At 52.7% G+C, this 15,433-nt stretch overlaps 2 protein-coding genes across 2 annotated transcripts; one reads left to right on the forward strand and one right to left on the reverse strand.

Moving 5' to 3' along the window:
- Positions 1-2,954: 2,954 nt before the first annotated feature.
- Positions 2,955-11,296, reverse strand: GCG54_00006733 (Ubiquitin carboxyl-terminal hydrolase 34; the record flags this gene model as incomplete). The annotated part of the gene is made up of 13 exons (XM_045406732.1): positions 2,955-3,052; positions 3,126-3,182; positions 3,238-5,363; positions 5,417-5,468; positions 5,517-6,080; positions 6,132-6,337; positions 6,389-6,498; positions 6,545-6,761; positions 6,809-7,112; positions 7,167-7,527; positions 7,581-10,299; positions 10,352-10,517; positions 10,570-11,296. 13 exons carry the CDS (start codon positions 11,294-11,296, stop codon positions 2,955-2,957), a joined length of 7,707 nt encoding a protein of 2,568 aa, XP_045260384.1.
- A 3,255-nt stretch (positions 11,297-14,551) lies between these two features.
- GCG54_00006734 (uncharacterized protein) lies at positions 14,552-15,394 on the forward strand (the record flags this gene model as incomplete). Its single annotated transcript, XM_045406733.1, has 3 exons — positions 14,552-14,616; positions 14,672-14,722; positions 14,788-15,394. The coding sequence occupies 3 exons, from the start codon at positions 14,552-14,554 to the stop codon at positions 15,392-15,394; spliced, it is 723 nt and encodes a 240-aa protein (XP_045260385.1).
- Positions 15,395-15,433: the final 39 nt, after the last annotated feature.

The raw sequence follows: 15,433 nt of genomic DNA on the forward strand, positions 1-15,433 counted from the left end.
GGAAGGGATGGCAGGAGGGACGGACGCAGCGAACGGCGAACGCCTACCCACCCATCGATACAGAGGCTGCTAATTCCTGGGGGCGCTGAGGACAAGAACCAAGAATACCTGGAGGCGAGATTTCATGGCCACGACAAAACAAGGCAGAGCAAAGCTTCAAAGACCATCGACGCCTCAATGCCTCAATACCTCAAACACCAGCCTCACCTTCAGCCCCAGCCCAGCAGATAGAGAGTGGACAGCATCAATCCCATACGTCTGGGGGACCCAGAATCACAATTTACTTGAGTTTACGCCGTCGCGGACGGAAAAATACCAAAAACAAGCGTACAATCTAGTGTACCGCAATTTACCCCAGGAAAACTCTACCGACCCGTCAGACGTCTTGACTTCGCTTGGCATGCCTCGTCTCGAGATGCCCTCGAGATAAATTGCTCTTTCCACAGCGTCGCAGAGTCGATCGATCCATCGTGGGGTCAGAGAGAGCCGATGGATCGCCGTCGTCCCAAAAAAGGGAGATGGGGAGAAAAGATGATGGAAACCGGCCAAGACTTGGCGACGGCTTCGTTTGTTCGAGACTAGCATCACGTTGAACACCACCAGGCAACGAGAAAAGAGAGAGGATTCCCACCCCCGCTTAGTAACTGAACAAACTTTTACCAAGGCGTAAGAACAGCCACGACTCCTCACCTTGGCTTTTCTTTGCCACCATCGCGATCTCCTCATCCTCGTCCCTCGTCCTCGTAAAAAAGAGAACACACCAATACCCTCCCACCACCGCCAAGAACAAATCCAAAACGAGCATCACTGCATCAGAAAAGATCTCGACCATTCCACCCGATGTTCTTTCATCCGAAGCCCCCCTCACCATGCTTTCCAAGGTCCCAAGGCAATGGACATACACACACACACACACACACACACACACACACACAGACACCAACTGACTAACTCCACCACACCCGCCCAATCTTCTGAAACCGACAAGCACGTCACCAACACATGAACACATGAGCTGAGCCTCGCACCACACCCACGCCGCATCGCCTGAAGGCTCCCACACGAAACCGTCAAACACGTCAAGAAAAACCAACTTGTTTTCCCCCAATCGCCCTTGCCTTGCCTCCCGATCATGCCGCGTGAGCTGTCAAGCCCGTTTCGCACCCTTCTCCTTTTTACCTTTGCGTATGCATAGACAAAAGAAGAACATCAAACCCGCTGTCACCTTCGTCAACTTCCGGATCTGCCAAACATCCTGTGTCGGCCAAAACAAAACGACCACCACCACGAACCGCACCCTCTCGAATGATCACCCAACTCTGTTTCGCCCAGCCAAACACCCCGCCAAGCAAAACCCCGCGATTCTCTGCGCGGATGACGGGAGGGACGGTAAGTAAGTAGCCAGCCGCAACACCCAAAACCACATCACGAGAACAATAAATCCGTAGACATTACATTGGACCTGCACGACTCACACGATACGACCTCCGCCGAGCCCGCCGGCGCACTACAACCCCCTCCCCCTCCCCCTCCCGTGGAAACATGGACATCGGCCAAAGATGGCAAACCACGAATATCCATCGGTATCGCATAATTTAGCCACCGGCACTTGATATCATCGCTCTTCCCCCTCTCGGCCTCCACTCGGCCGGCCGCGGCTTCGGACAGGCACCGAGTCCATCCATCCCCCCCTTCATCTCCGACCTCCACCACCTGCAAGAAGCCGATGCAGCCGTCGCCGCCGCCCATTCGCGTGAACCTGCACATCGTGATCTAAAAACGACGACAGCGCTTAATGTTCTTGTGTCTGCGCAGCTATCCCTATGTGCTGAAATTTGCCTATGGAAGACGATAGTAGAAATGATAATAACAATAGGGGCGACGACGACGACGACGACGACGACGGTAAGATAGAGCGGTCTCAAAATAACCACCCCATCTCACAAGATCCCGCCGCGCTCTTGGACAACCAAGTATGTAGACCGCCAACTCCATGAACCTCACCGCCAGCACTCCCGCTGCCATTGACCAATCGCATAACCCATCTCGGGATCTACAAAATGATCTACGGTGACTGGAAAATCCGTTTTAGAAACAATACCAAAATCCCACGTGCAATGCTTGATGTGTAAGCTGCCACACCCAGGTCCGCCCGCCTCTCTACTTCACATATTGTCCTGCAAACCCCGCGAGCCAATCGAGTTGTCCCCGCCCGTAAATGCACTCCATCATCCGGGATCCAAGTCACCACTTTAACCCACCGTTCGGCGGCTAAACACTCGCCAGTACAACCGTGATTCAGTCCCCAATCTCCTCTCGTCACCATCTGTCCAACCGGCCTTCACCGATGTACGTCTAATATTGGAAATCTTACGTCGTTCGCGCATCTTCGTTGGTCTACGTCCCCACAGCCAGACCGCTTCCCAGACAACAAGCCGCGGCCATATCACAGCGATGCTTGCACTTTTCATTCATAGGCGTGCCTAAAATAATTTGCACGCGGGCAACTCTCTTGCTGGACCTATTGTGAGGCTGTTGCCGGCCCTGGCGGTTGACAATACATGGATATTCTATCTATTCCATACCGTTTACGCACTCTCAATCGCAGTGGCCTCCAATAGAGGGCAGCCCACTGACTGCTCGCGGCGACTCATCTTCAGCCGACCGCGTCAAAGGAATCCAGACTACTCTTCTAGCCGTCGCCATCGCCCCCGTTAGATGTCGAAATCACCTCACCCTTTTCTGGGTCCTGAACGCCGGCGCGCCACCGAATGCAAGAAATCTCCTCCCACCTGTACAGTATTTCATATCGCTAAGTCCGATATTCGTCCCATTTGGGACTCCCCATCTCCTTGACGCCTTGCGTGATGGGACTGTTTCCCACATTGCACAATCGAAAAAGTTCAAAGTATTCCGTAGTCATTCATGTCATCATAGGTGTTGTAATGCATGCGTTACTGAAGATCCGCGTCTGGCAAGTCTCCGGCCGTTTGCATGGTCACGTCTGCCAGGCTTTCCAACTGTTCCGAGGACGCTATCGAGTTTTCCCAGTCTGGGCCGTCAAGTCAGCCCTCGTGGTTCCGAGGAGATGGTGTCAGAGTCACTGTAGAGGCCTGTAGACATACCGGAGCCCTCGTCGTCCATTTCCTCCACTGCCATGCGTCGAAGAGGCTCGATAATTGCTACCCCAGAAGTCAGTTTCTTAATCAAGCTGTTTACGGGGCATACGTCACTCACAGCGGAAAGCCTCTTGGAACTCAGCCAGGGTGATGATGCGCTGGTCCGCATCCGTCGCCATATCGACCTGGAAGTACGGCTCGCAGGCGACGATGATGCCTTGCAAGCTCTCAGTGTGCTGCTTCACTATCGGCGCCCGTCGCTTCAAGAAGTTCTCTCTGAGGAGATACAGGCAGTTCATGGCAAGTTTCCGAGCTGCCATGTTGACAAGGGCCGAGAACTTGTCTTCCTTGTCATCCGGCGCGTGAGTCGAAAGCCATGCCGACAGGAAGTACTCTGTCTCACGTCGCACTTCAGGCTCGAAGAAGCCTAGTAGGCTGGGCGCCCACATGGGGATGAAATCAATGTAAACCATATGCCGGGATTCGTCGCTTTCGTCGCTGCTGTTTTGAAGGCTGCTATAGGCCATCTTGAAGAAACCCAAGAACGCGGCACCTTCTGAGTTTTGCAAGCTTCTGCATTCGGCGGCAACGTGGCGGAAGAGCGACAGTACGTAGTTATCGGATCTGCTTTGCTCAGAGAATACCATGGCCGCTTGGATGAAAGGTGTCACCGGATATTGCACCAGTTGTCCGTTGATCATGGTTCTGATAGCAGAGAAGACCTTCGACTCCATTTCGGGGCCAGAATTCATCAACCGCCTGATGATGGCTGCCGTGAACAGATGTTCCTGGTTTAGCTCAATCAACTTTTTGACGAAGATGCTTCCGCTGCCCTTGCCCAGCTCATGTAGAAGGTGGGTTACTTCGCTCGACGTCCAAGGAAACCTTTGCGGTGAGCCACTCTTTTTCTGGTGTTCCATGTAGAGCTCCCACCGTACCTCAGGACCGTCCACGATAGTGCTGGGATCAAGAATGCCTTCCAAAGAGCCAATGAAATGCTCGGCGAGTTGGATAATCATGTCATACTGAATCGCGCGGGTGTTGCTCATGCGACGCATAACGTTCGTCAGCATTCGCATGTATTGCTGTGGCATCTCCAAGTTTGCGTCCGCAATGATGATGCGCAGAATTTTCATGAACCAGTCTTCCGACAAGAGTAATGCCGTCTCCGCCGGACCAAGTTTGGCGAATGCGAGGATTGTTTGGAAAACCTCAGACCAGGAACGAATATTCGTTTGAAAGTTGATCCAGAGAGTGTCAAACAGCTGCATAACTTGGGCCATGACAGGCTCCTCGACCATATCTTCCTCGGAAACGTAGTAAACCTCGGGTTGCGAGGCCTTTATCGTCCGAAGGCTCGTGATAAACATGCTGCCAACCGCGTACCGGACGCCGGGGTCCGGGTTTCTTTGAAGGAGTTGTCGGAAAGACTCGGGTCTTTCTTGGAAATACTCGATGAAATCCAACGAACATTTGACGCAATTTACGCAGGCGCGTTCGATCTGTCGTTGGAATGCCTCGAAGTAGGGAAGATCCTTGGTTCTCGATGCAACTTGGTCGAGATGACCGAGCAGCATGTGCATGGCTCGCTGCTCAATGAGGTGCATGGGAGAGCACAAGCCCCCATCCCGCATTCGCGCATGATCGTATGTCTTGAGAACCAACTGTGAGTGGCTTGGATCATAAAGGCAATGCCTTCGCAGCAAGATGGTGTTCTCCCCCGCGATATGATCGGCAACATCTTTGGGGAGAGTGACCTTCAGTGGCATAGGAAGGGAAAGGCTCTGTGCCTTTTCCTGTTCTGCTTTCAGGACCGACGATCGTTGATAGAACAGCATGTAAGCACTGTACGTCTTGTCATAGGAAACTCCGTTGTCAAAAGGCACCTCTGGGCCACCGAAGGTTGACTTTTCCAAATCGGCTGGAGTCCAAGGCGAGACAACGTCATCATTGAACTCAAACCAGGCTTCTGACGAGGCGCCAGTAGGTCGTTCTCTGATGTATGAGTAGTAGTGACCCGATTCCGCAGTACCTGCGTGGACCAGAACGCCAACCAGCTCAAACATGTCCTCTTCGCCCGAGTCAGAGGGAGATCCGAGGTGATGAATTGTGTACGGCCGCATGTCGATTTTGGTGGGAAACGAGAAGTAATCGTTGATCTTGCTGCGCATCAATGTACGCAGGTTGAAATCGAATCTTTTGAGATGAAAGATCAAATTATCGGGGATATCCTTCAAGCACGCCCTGAACAAACGGTCAGCTGTATATCACGATGCTGGCAAAACATAGAATCAAACCTTTTGACGGCATCGACATGCCGGTCGCAGCTCGAGCACTTGTACTTGTTGTCTGGAATTGATCAGCCGATGTTGATGAAGAAGAGTGGGCAACCCTTACCTCCTTGCATGATTTCACCGTCGACGTATGCTTGGAGACTGTCTTGCAGATTCAATTTACCCTTGATATCGCACTGAATAGCCGAAAACGGTTCCAGACGCTCCGAGATGTGATCGCATTCTTTGGACGCAACCTGCTGCACCAGCTGACCACCATAGAAGGATCTCAAAGCCTGCTTCTCTTCAACAGTGTTGAGCTGTCCTTCCCATCGATCAAAAAGCAGATTGTAGAACTCGTCGACATCCATCTGGTTGTGGACATCAATGGGCGTGTCGTCGTACGTCTTGATGCATCCCACAAGCAAGCTGGGATCGATGAACTTTCGAGCGCTCTCTTGCATAAACGCGAACAGCTTCTGGGTTTCGGCCACTAGATTCTGCGGTTGTAGCTCATCTGTGACGGCATCAACCATGAATTTACGAAAGCCGATATTCATGAAGAGTTGAGTGAAGAGTGAGTTGAGGTAGCATGTATTGGACAGGTTCCGAAGTCCAGCATATCCACAAGGAGCTCTGATGGCAGACATGCGGTCGAATTGTGGTTGCAGCTCGTAGATATAAGGATCTTGAGAATGTAAGCGGGTATATCGCATATCGGTGAGCAAGGTACACCAACCGTTCTCGAACTCGTCAAAAGGAACCAAGCTCTCCAAATCGATCAGCATCTCGTGCAGGCGTTGCTCTGATCTGGAAACCAAATAGAAGACGATGTCTCCCAGGACCAATCTGGTGGCAGTTGAAAGGATGCAAGAACGTCCGCGACTGCCATCCCTTTGTGGGGGCGGAAACAGATGTTTCCAGAAGAGTTTCCTACCAAGTTTGCTGCATTGAGGGTCAGTGGAATGTAATGAATTAGACGTTCTTATCACTGACTCTGGAAGTTCCTGTTCCACGTTCAGGTCCATCTCGCTTGTTAGGCAGTACCAAAGCAGATTAGCCAGGCCCCGTGCTACGGTGTCCTCGGGACCGAATTGCTCGATATGCTATCTTCGTCAGTTGGTAACACACAAAAGCATGGCATCGACTGACCTCAGCTGAATCATGTGAAAGTAAAAGATCGCCGCATTGTCTTGCCAATTCAGGCACATTCACGACACCGGGGTTGTCACGACAGAGCTTGATGAGAAGAATATGAGATAGCTTGAAGACTTGCAAGCATTGTCTCGGCTTCTCGACCGCTCTGTCGATGAGTCTGTTGAGCATTGGCCAAAGACGCTCGCAGAAGGAGCGCGTGCTTGGTGTCGACCTGTTCATGTCAGTACTAGACAAAGTACGAAGCTCAAGATCACTTACTCGCTGGGAGAGATGATCCTATCCTCTATGATCTTAGCAATGTTAACGCGAATGGTGTCGCATGGTTCGTCCAGAAGCAGGGTTCCCAGCAGGTCCTCAAGATTCGGCAGAGTCTCGAAAGCAGTCCAGAAAGCAAAGTCCATAGCAATACTTCGGATGATGGCCGAAAAAGTGGCCGCCGTGAGAGAAACAAAAGTTTCGTTGTGCCGTCCGTTGATTGCGGATCTCAGAATATCGACGAGTCGCCCAGGAGGTGCTATGGCAACTGACTTATATTTGAATGATGATCCTGATGGCGCAGGCTCTGCAAAAAAGTTAGATGCGTTATGCCTCGAAGAGCTGTTGGAAAAGTACGCACCTCTTAATGTTAGCAAATAGGTATTCATCAAGGTGAACGCAAGACGATTCTTCAGCACCTCCGATCCTGAGCTGTCAATGACATCCGGATCCGAAATGGCTGCGACAACAAGCTTCCGCACTCTTACTAAAGCGTCAAGGTACGCATCAGTGATTGCACTCTTTTGCTCCGGAGCAGAGGTGGCAACGGCTTCTTTCAATCGACGGACAGCAGAATCCATATATTCTCGCATCGCGTATAACGCATATTGCGATTTGAAGGGTTGTCCGAGTGGGAAAATCTGCTTGTATGATGTGTCGGGAGAATCAAAGGCGGCTATCATATGTGCATCTGCGGGTAGTTTGACCAGGAAGTTGTGGATCTGGATAGACGTTAGTATGCATGCAGCTTCAGTTCCTGGGCCGGAAAGCCTACCTCTCTGGCAAGAGCTTCTTGCATGCTCAAATAATTCCACAGTTGCTCAAAATGTCCCAGTATCTCGATCTCAAGAAGAGAAGCCCCTGGTTTGACCCTAGCAGCGGCAGTGGTACCGTTCTCCTCTCTCTTGACCAGAAGCAGGCCATCATGGATCTTGAGCTCCTCCAAAGACCGGCAAACATCGTTTTCGTTGGGTGCAAACGGACGGCCACGGTAGTAGATCCGGTAGTTGTCGAACCCAGTGGCCTGCCTGATGCTTGCCAGCAAAGAAGCTGCCGTGTTCCGGCGTCCGACCTCAAGAGGCATAATGTCGGTCTGCTTGTTTCCATCAAAAGATTGAAACTTGAGCTCGGCTGACTCTCCCTCCGCAACACTCGGGGAGCCAGGGGTCAACGCTCGCAGATCAGGTGCGGAAAAATGAGCCTTCGTCTGGTGCGCCCTAAGAAAGTGTCGAAGAACTGCAAGCGAGCGTATGAAGACACGCTCTTGTTCTCTAGTTTGCTCTTCTGTCGCCACAATCACCATTGGTTCGTCATCTCCGCTCCGGGTTCCTTCATTGAAAGATTCGAGTCGCTTCGCAGCGGCCTCCATCTGCTTCAAGCAGCGATTCACCAAACCCAGATGAACTTGGCGTGCTCTATGGTGCGGGTATGCCAAGATTGACTCGCTTTCAATGTAGACATCGACCACAAGTGTCTGAATGGCAGCATCCACAAGCGCCAAGTTCTCTGCGTCGAGTACCATTCGCCAGAGTTGCTCTATTCCACTCTGGCCAAGACTTTCGTCATCGTCAAGGATGATGTCATTGATATCATTTACTCGCGAGACGATGGCTTCCTTGACGAATTGTAGCGCTCCTTCGCATAAGCAGTCCCGCGGGAGGTTGGGTAGGTACTCAGTGAAGCACACTAATCGAAATGGATTGCTTTTGCCCTCTTTGGGGAGATTGTTGAGGATTGCCCAGCCCGCGCCCCTGTCATCTTGACATGCAGCGCCATGACCGACCAACATATCCCATAGGCGTGGGCCAAGGTCGGAAGTGACCGTGGTGGGCTCGTGGGTGAGAATCCAGCTGATCAGTTCCCTGCGGGGACTGTTAAAATGTTCGCAAAGCACAATCGGAATTCCGGCCTGTTTTGCCTGCTCGATGGCGTGCTCAAGCTCATCAACGAGAAGAGCCGTCAAGTTGTGTTCCGCAGTGAGAACACGCAACTCGTGTGCGACAGCTGGTCGCAGCGCCATACCCAGACACCACAGGGTACCTAGCGTTGTGGATGATTTTACGGCAATATCCCTGATGCAATCATTATAAAGCTCTTTCCTTAGTTCGGGGTCAAGTCCGTCTTTTACCAAGTCCTTGAACTTATCGATGGCGAATTGGTGCACTTCAGGGTTCGTGATGTGTGACTCTGGGCTGTAGACTGACGCTTCGCGGAGAAGTCGAATGCAGAAGCTCAACGGCAAGATGTTCGGCGTTTCTTTTGCAAGATTGAATTTCATGTGAAGATCTTTTAGCATGGAAGTGCAGAGACCGCGCACAGATGTCGTGAAGGCCTCAAGTGGCATGCTGTGCACCTTTTCGCATAGATAGAGAAGTTCCTCCTTGGTAAAAAGGGTCGTGAGGGGTGTCGCCATGCGGATCAGAGCTTCCGAGACTCGTGGGTCTTGCGTCGTTGTAATCGTTTGCCAGAGTAAATCGGTTTGCTCCTTCCGGTAGAAGTGCGTAACTACCAAAAAGCCAACAATGTTGCCGCTCTCCACGGTAATCTCAGGATGGCATGTTGGTCCCAATATGTAGTCCACCAACTTGGTACGAAGAAGATACTCTGCGATGTATTTGAGGAACTTGGAGCATTCCTCCTTGTAGTCTTTGCTGTCATCCTCACTGTCGTTGTTCTTCTTGTACAGAGAAACGAGATCTTGGCACATGGTGGAGGCTGCCATGACACGCAATTGCATCTGGCTGGATGTGATGAGCTTCCCGAGTACGCCAAGCTTCCATTCCATCGCAATTGCATCGGCAGTAAACTTTGCAGGGAGTTCGGGATAGCTTTGTCGGTGCAGTTTGAGACGCTCTGTTGCCAGGTTGTGATCTCCACCCAACGATAGTTTGAGGATCTCGTGCAAAGCCGAAATGAGTGTCTGCGCGTTTTCATTCGAGAGTTGGGTGACGTTCTTATCGATGACAGTGGTGAGAGCTCCTGAAACCATGTTGTACAGGACATGGCCGTCGGCGAGTCTGGTTTTTGACATTTCCAACTTCTGGGGTGTGACCTGCGGGCGACGGATAACCTGTGCTGCCTTTCGCACTATGAGTGCTGTGATGTTGGCAATCGGCACTAGCATGTCCATAACGTGCTGGTATCTCAAAGCATTGGCTAGATGCATCTGAGTGAGAGTGTTCAGTAGTTTGAGATCGCCAGACCCTGACAGGAACAGATCCAGCATCTCTGTGACGCTGCCTCCAGCCGTCCAATGCATCTCCTCGTCTGCTTGCATCGCGTTGTGAGCCCGCACCTCTTCCCTCCTCACATACGTCAAAAGTGGCTGCACAAAGCGGCCAATCAGATACTCTGGCTGCCGTCCATCAGCATCAGGGCTGGTGTGGAAAGCCTGAGCAGTCAGATAATCGAATTCGATAAAAAAAGACGCGAGTTTGGAGAACGCGCTGAAGAAGTCCGTGATGATAGGTCCGCTGTCCCGCGAAGCTGAAAGCCTATGAAATGGTCAGCTTAGAAATTGTCTTGGAGGAAAAGATAGGGACCGACTTCTTGGTAGAAAGCACCCACGCAATCTCTGGAAATGTATGCCAAAAGCTGTGATAGGCCAGGTGGGATTCATACGCAGCATTCACGCCAACGTTGGTGACATATTGTATGTAAGAAATCATCCATATTCGCAAAGAATCAAGAACGGCTTCGTCTGGGGGTGCATCTGTATCTAGTCAGAAGAGGTATTCGCTACTGATAAGTTGAGGTTGCCTTACTCGGTGGAGAGAGGTAGTTAACCAGTCTCGTCGCCGTGTCCTGCAAAGATTCGAGGGCTTCGTGGTATGGGAAATCTGTGGTGGGGTCGAGGGGATCGAGAGAGCCAGCATCCTCTCTGATGATGCTAACCTCATCGTCGAATGGGGCATCCGGTTCTTCGTCCGGGATGGCAATCACCTCAACTTCGGGACTCATACTCGATGAGGTTGACGGCGGGGTATCCGTGATTTCTATGGGAGCCTGAACCATGTCCACCTCCTCCTCCTCCAAGTCTTCAACGCTTTTCTTGACGCCATCCGGGGGTTCGGCCGACTGGGTTGGCAAGGACTGAGGGGTCGGGGAGACGGGAGACGAGGAGGAGAGGTCGGGCTGGGCGGGATTGCGCAGGTTTATCGTGACACGGCTCGAAGGAGGTTCTGTCGGGGGCTGCCGGGCAGTCGACTGCATCTCTGGGGTTTGCGGGGTAGAGGGGCCGGTATCTATCCTCATGGCGGAGTCTTGAGTATTGTGATCGTCGGCGAGGAGGTTTGCAGCTGGGGAGCTGGAGGTATTAAGGCCGGATCTAGGGCTTTCGGCGGATCGGCTTCGGGAGCCCCCAGACAAGGAGGTACGGCGTCGCTTCCTTGAGGCGTCGTCGTCCTCTGTGAAAGGGTTGGGTCTCGTTGAGCTGGGCTCAGAGGAGACCGCGCGTTCTGGTGCTTCCGAGGATCCTGTAGGCTGGTCCATCTGGCTGGTGCAATGAGGAGTCGCAGCGCGGGTCCTGGAGCTCCAGAGACGTCACTCGGGCGCGAGAGACGACTCGGCAGCAGCTGTCTAGATTTAGCATGTGGGTTTTTTTCGAGAGCTGCTGGTTGTAGCTGGATAGGAGGACGTGTCGCGCAGTGTATTCGGGACGATGATTGGGGGAGTGGAAGTGAATAGGAGGGGGGTTGAGTAAATGACGAGACTGCACAGAGCTTGGTGGCTCAGAAAGCGAAAAGTGCCAGAAAAAATGATTGGGGCCAGACGCTAGGATGTCGAGGTGACGATACCGAAGTGCAGGCTGAGATCCAACGAACCAAGCGAGTTGTGTTGGAGGTGGGCTTTTTGGGGGGAATGTGCAGGGGTTGCACGTCGTCCTTTTTCGGGTGCTTCAGACCCAGTGCGGGCATGAATGAATCCACTAGAGCTGGGAGCTTTGCTTTGGAGGGGGAGGGGGAGGACGTCGAAGCACTTGCGTTTTGGAGACACCGATGGGGGAAAAGATGAGGTAAGGGACCGTCGGGAAGATTTGGTGGTGAGGCGAGGTGGGAGCAGGCAAGGCAAGGCCGGGTGGGTAGGCGGTAAAACCTACCTTGGGTTGAAGCAAGTACCTTGCTCTGTAAGGTAGCTTGAGCTACCTTACCTATGTTGCCTTGGGCACCACGGAGGATGATGATGATGGGTGGTGGCGGATGGTGAAGGTAGGTAGGCGCGGTAGGGGAGCTAAGAGCTTCGCCTTACCTTTGCTTATCAGCGCGTAGCAGAAATGGTAGCTGGAGACGAAGCTGGCGGGGAAGGACGTCTAGGGGGGCAGACGAAAAGAAGAGCAAATAAGTCTAAAGCCGTATCCGTGAGCATGTGCTCCTGCTCTGCTTTTTCTCTGGCAAGGCAGACGGGCGAACAATTTGGAACTTTTGAGGCAAAGAGGCAGATGAGCAAATGGAAATGAGAATGCAGGTACCTACCTATCTTTGCAACGTCGAGCTCGTCCGCGCAGCTTCTTTGGCGCGTCGTTGACGCCAGAAGGCTTTGGCGGTGGGCGGTGCGGGGTGACGGTGTACCTTAGTCAAGCGTGGCTAAGAAGACAGGCAGGCAAGGAGCACGGTCCGGATAGTCTTGGGTGGGGAGCTGCTGTTGACTGAGGTGGAACTGGCTGGGCCGAAGGCAGTGAGGTACCTGCAGGGAACCAAGTGCCGGTACAGGCGAGGCAAGGAAGAGGGTCGAGTAGCTGTGGTCTTCAGATGAGAACTGGCCTGCTGCCGTTTTTCATTAGTTCTCAACGAACATATCTTTCAATCTCTCGTCAACGTGGGTGGTCTTACTGTGTGGTCGGCAACGGGATGCCAGCTTGTTGGGTGTGTGTGATGCCTGCTGCTGTCTACTTTTCGAAATAAATCGTCGATGTAGCAGGATGAGATGATGCAAAAACAGCACAAAGAACCGCCGGCCGTTGTTCCTTTGGCTTTGCGAGGGCTGAGTGGGCAATGGTGGTAGGACAGGAGCCTGTCCCTTTCTTTGGCAAGTCGAAGGCGGATATCTATGCCTGCTTGGACAGCACGGGGAAGAGGACAAATGACGAGCGATATGATTGTCTCGCTTCCCACCCTTCTGGTCAATGGCCAGGCAGCTGTGGCTTGCAGAAGGCGACTTTTGGAGCGCTCGTGGTTGGTCAACTTCCACAGAGACTACGGGTACGTACCATCGTACCAGACTCAGACTGGCTGACTCCACAAGGTCGCCCAAAAGTCCACATTGCCTTCCATCTGCTATTACCACCAGCCATACCTGAAGGCAAAAATCCCCCTTCATTCGTCTCTTCCCCTAACAGATGCCCTGCTTTTATTTCTTTCTATTGTTTTTTTCTATTTTCCCCCCATCTGTTTGGGTGCAAGATTGTCTTGGGAGCAGCAAAAGCTGGCCAGTCAAATCGACATGGCGGTGGTCCGGTTCGAACGCGCAGAGACCAATGAGCCAATCGCTGTGTGAAGCAAGCCGAACACCTCTTGCCAGGCAACAATCCGAGAGGTTTGGAGGACGCCCAGTCAGGTATGGAGGTGGTAGCTTCGGGAAAGCGCTTGGGCATCTCGGCTGGCTCACAAGGTCATTCGCGCAAATCGATCAACGCTGTCCGGGCCGCAATCAATATTGGGCGTTTGTAGACCAACGAGCAGTCTCGTTACTCTTCTGTTTCCAGTCATTGAAATTTGACTCAGGAAGGGAAGTCATCTTGAATTTCCTACAAGTCAGACTGATGCCAGCAGCACATCAACACGTCAACCCACCGCGGATTGCTGCCTCTCCGTCCTCGAGAGCAAAAGAGAAGACATCTAATGCCACAACGGTTCTCTTGCTTTCGTCTCGTTCTTGGCCACCCGGGCCGTTAGGCGCCCTCCGCCGTGGTCCGCAAACCATCATCTTCCGAGAGGAGAGTTGGGCTGAACTTACACACATGTCATGTCGAAGCCGTGATGGTGCCCACCAAGCGGCCCGCCGTCAATTACTCAGATCACCTACCTTGGAACTCCAACGTAGCACTCGGCCTCTCGGCGCCCCTGGCTCGACCGGGCTGGTTCCATTCCTCCCGCTGTCGTCCGTGCCACCCTCCGAAAGAGCTCATGCGGGGCCCGTAGAGAGCTGCCCTTGTCCTTGCCGCACCCTTACTCCAACGGCCGATGCGCCTCTCTTCTTCCGGAGCTGACGTCAAATCGCGTCCTGACAGCGGCTACCGAAACGTGCACAAGATCGACACCGACCCTGGGAGATGGAATGTCGGGTTCTTGGCATGACCTGCTTCTGCCACTTGCTTCACGGCGTTGAGAATCGGAGCTCCTCTGTTCATCTCTTGTTTCTCACTCGATCGACTCAGGCCCACGCTAGCATCTCGCTTATCGGCGTACCGGCCGCTAAGGCCATTTAGCCTCGCGTTTTTTTCCCTGGCTGATTTTTACTTTTATCTTTTTTTTATTCGACTGACTCCATCTTGCGTGTTGCTGCATGCTGGCGGCCCTCACCATACCCTCTGCCACTGACAGCATTTGCGAAACTCAAATACCTTTGGCAGTCAGTTGCTGCGCCACGCCCAATATTCCCAGGCACGGAACAAAGTATCAGATCGGTCTAGTAGCAGCGGAAATCTCGAAGCCAACGTCTACTGACCACCGCCACAAAGTCTTTCTACCTCCCTTCGTCTCCACATAAGCGGTGCAGGAGACAGTTCTAAACACAAAGTCAAGAAGTGAGATGGCTACATCTCAGAGGAAGAAGCTGGTGTACTCTGTAGATACACCATTCTCGACGATCCAATGGTAGGATCCCTGGTTCAAACCTACACGCGCGCCATGCTAACATGCAATAACAAAGGCCTGAAATCTCACTAGAAGACCAGGATGCAATTCTGGAACTTATCTGCAGGTGAGTCGTGGGAGCTTGAGTCCTCCTTTGACCTCGCATTCAGAGCGTTTGCTGATGCCAGACAGCCTCTTGACGCCTATTGGCCAACACCGTCAAAGACATGTGAAGCCATCGGAAGGCAAACGGGCAGCTAAGAGGAAGAGAAAGGAAGAGGGCGGAGAATCCAAGGCACCGGCCAAGACAGAGCGGCCGCCAGCACCAGACATCGCCTCATTCGTCGATGTCGGACTTACCGGCATCACTCGCAACCTCGAGAAGCTTGCGTCAGGCTCAGAACAACCAGCAACCGATAATGACGCCGTCTCCAGCAGCGCCCATCCATACGCCTTGATCTTCGTGGCAAGGTCAGGCCAGTCATCAGCTTTTAACTCTCAACTGCCGCAAATGGTCGCTGTCGCCTCGAAACACTCCCAATCCACGCTAGCAACGAGACTCGTGGGATACTCGAAGCCTTGCGGCGACAAGCTCAGTGCCTGTCTTGGCATTCCCAGAGTGTCATCTGTCGGCATCCGCGTGGGGGCTCCCATGTCGAAAGCATTGGTTGAGTTTGTCAATGAGCACGTCTCACCCGTGCGAATAGCTTGGCTCGAAGAAGCCCAAGATGCCAAGTATCGGCAGATGCAGTTGAAGACAGAAGAGAAGATTATTCCCAAGAAGGCGGGCAAAGCCTGAAGACCAAGCATGTCGGGATAGAGGAGAGTACTGATGCTG

Source organism: Colletotrichum gloeosporioides, assembly GCF_011800055.1.
Source record: "Colletotrichum gloeosporioides strain Lc1 chromosome Unknown consensus_68, whole genome shotgun sequence".
NCBI lineage: Eukaryota > Fungi > Ascomycota > Sordariomycetes > Glomerellales > Glomerellaceae > Colletotrichum > Colletotrichum gloeosporioides.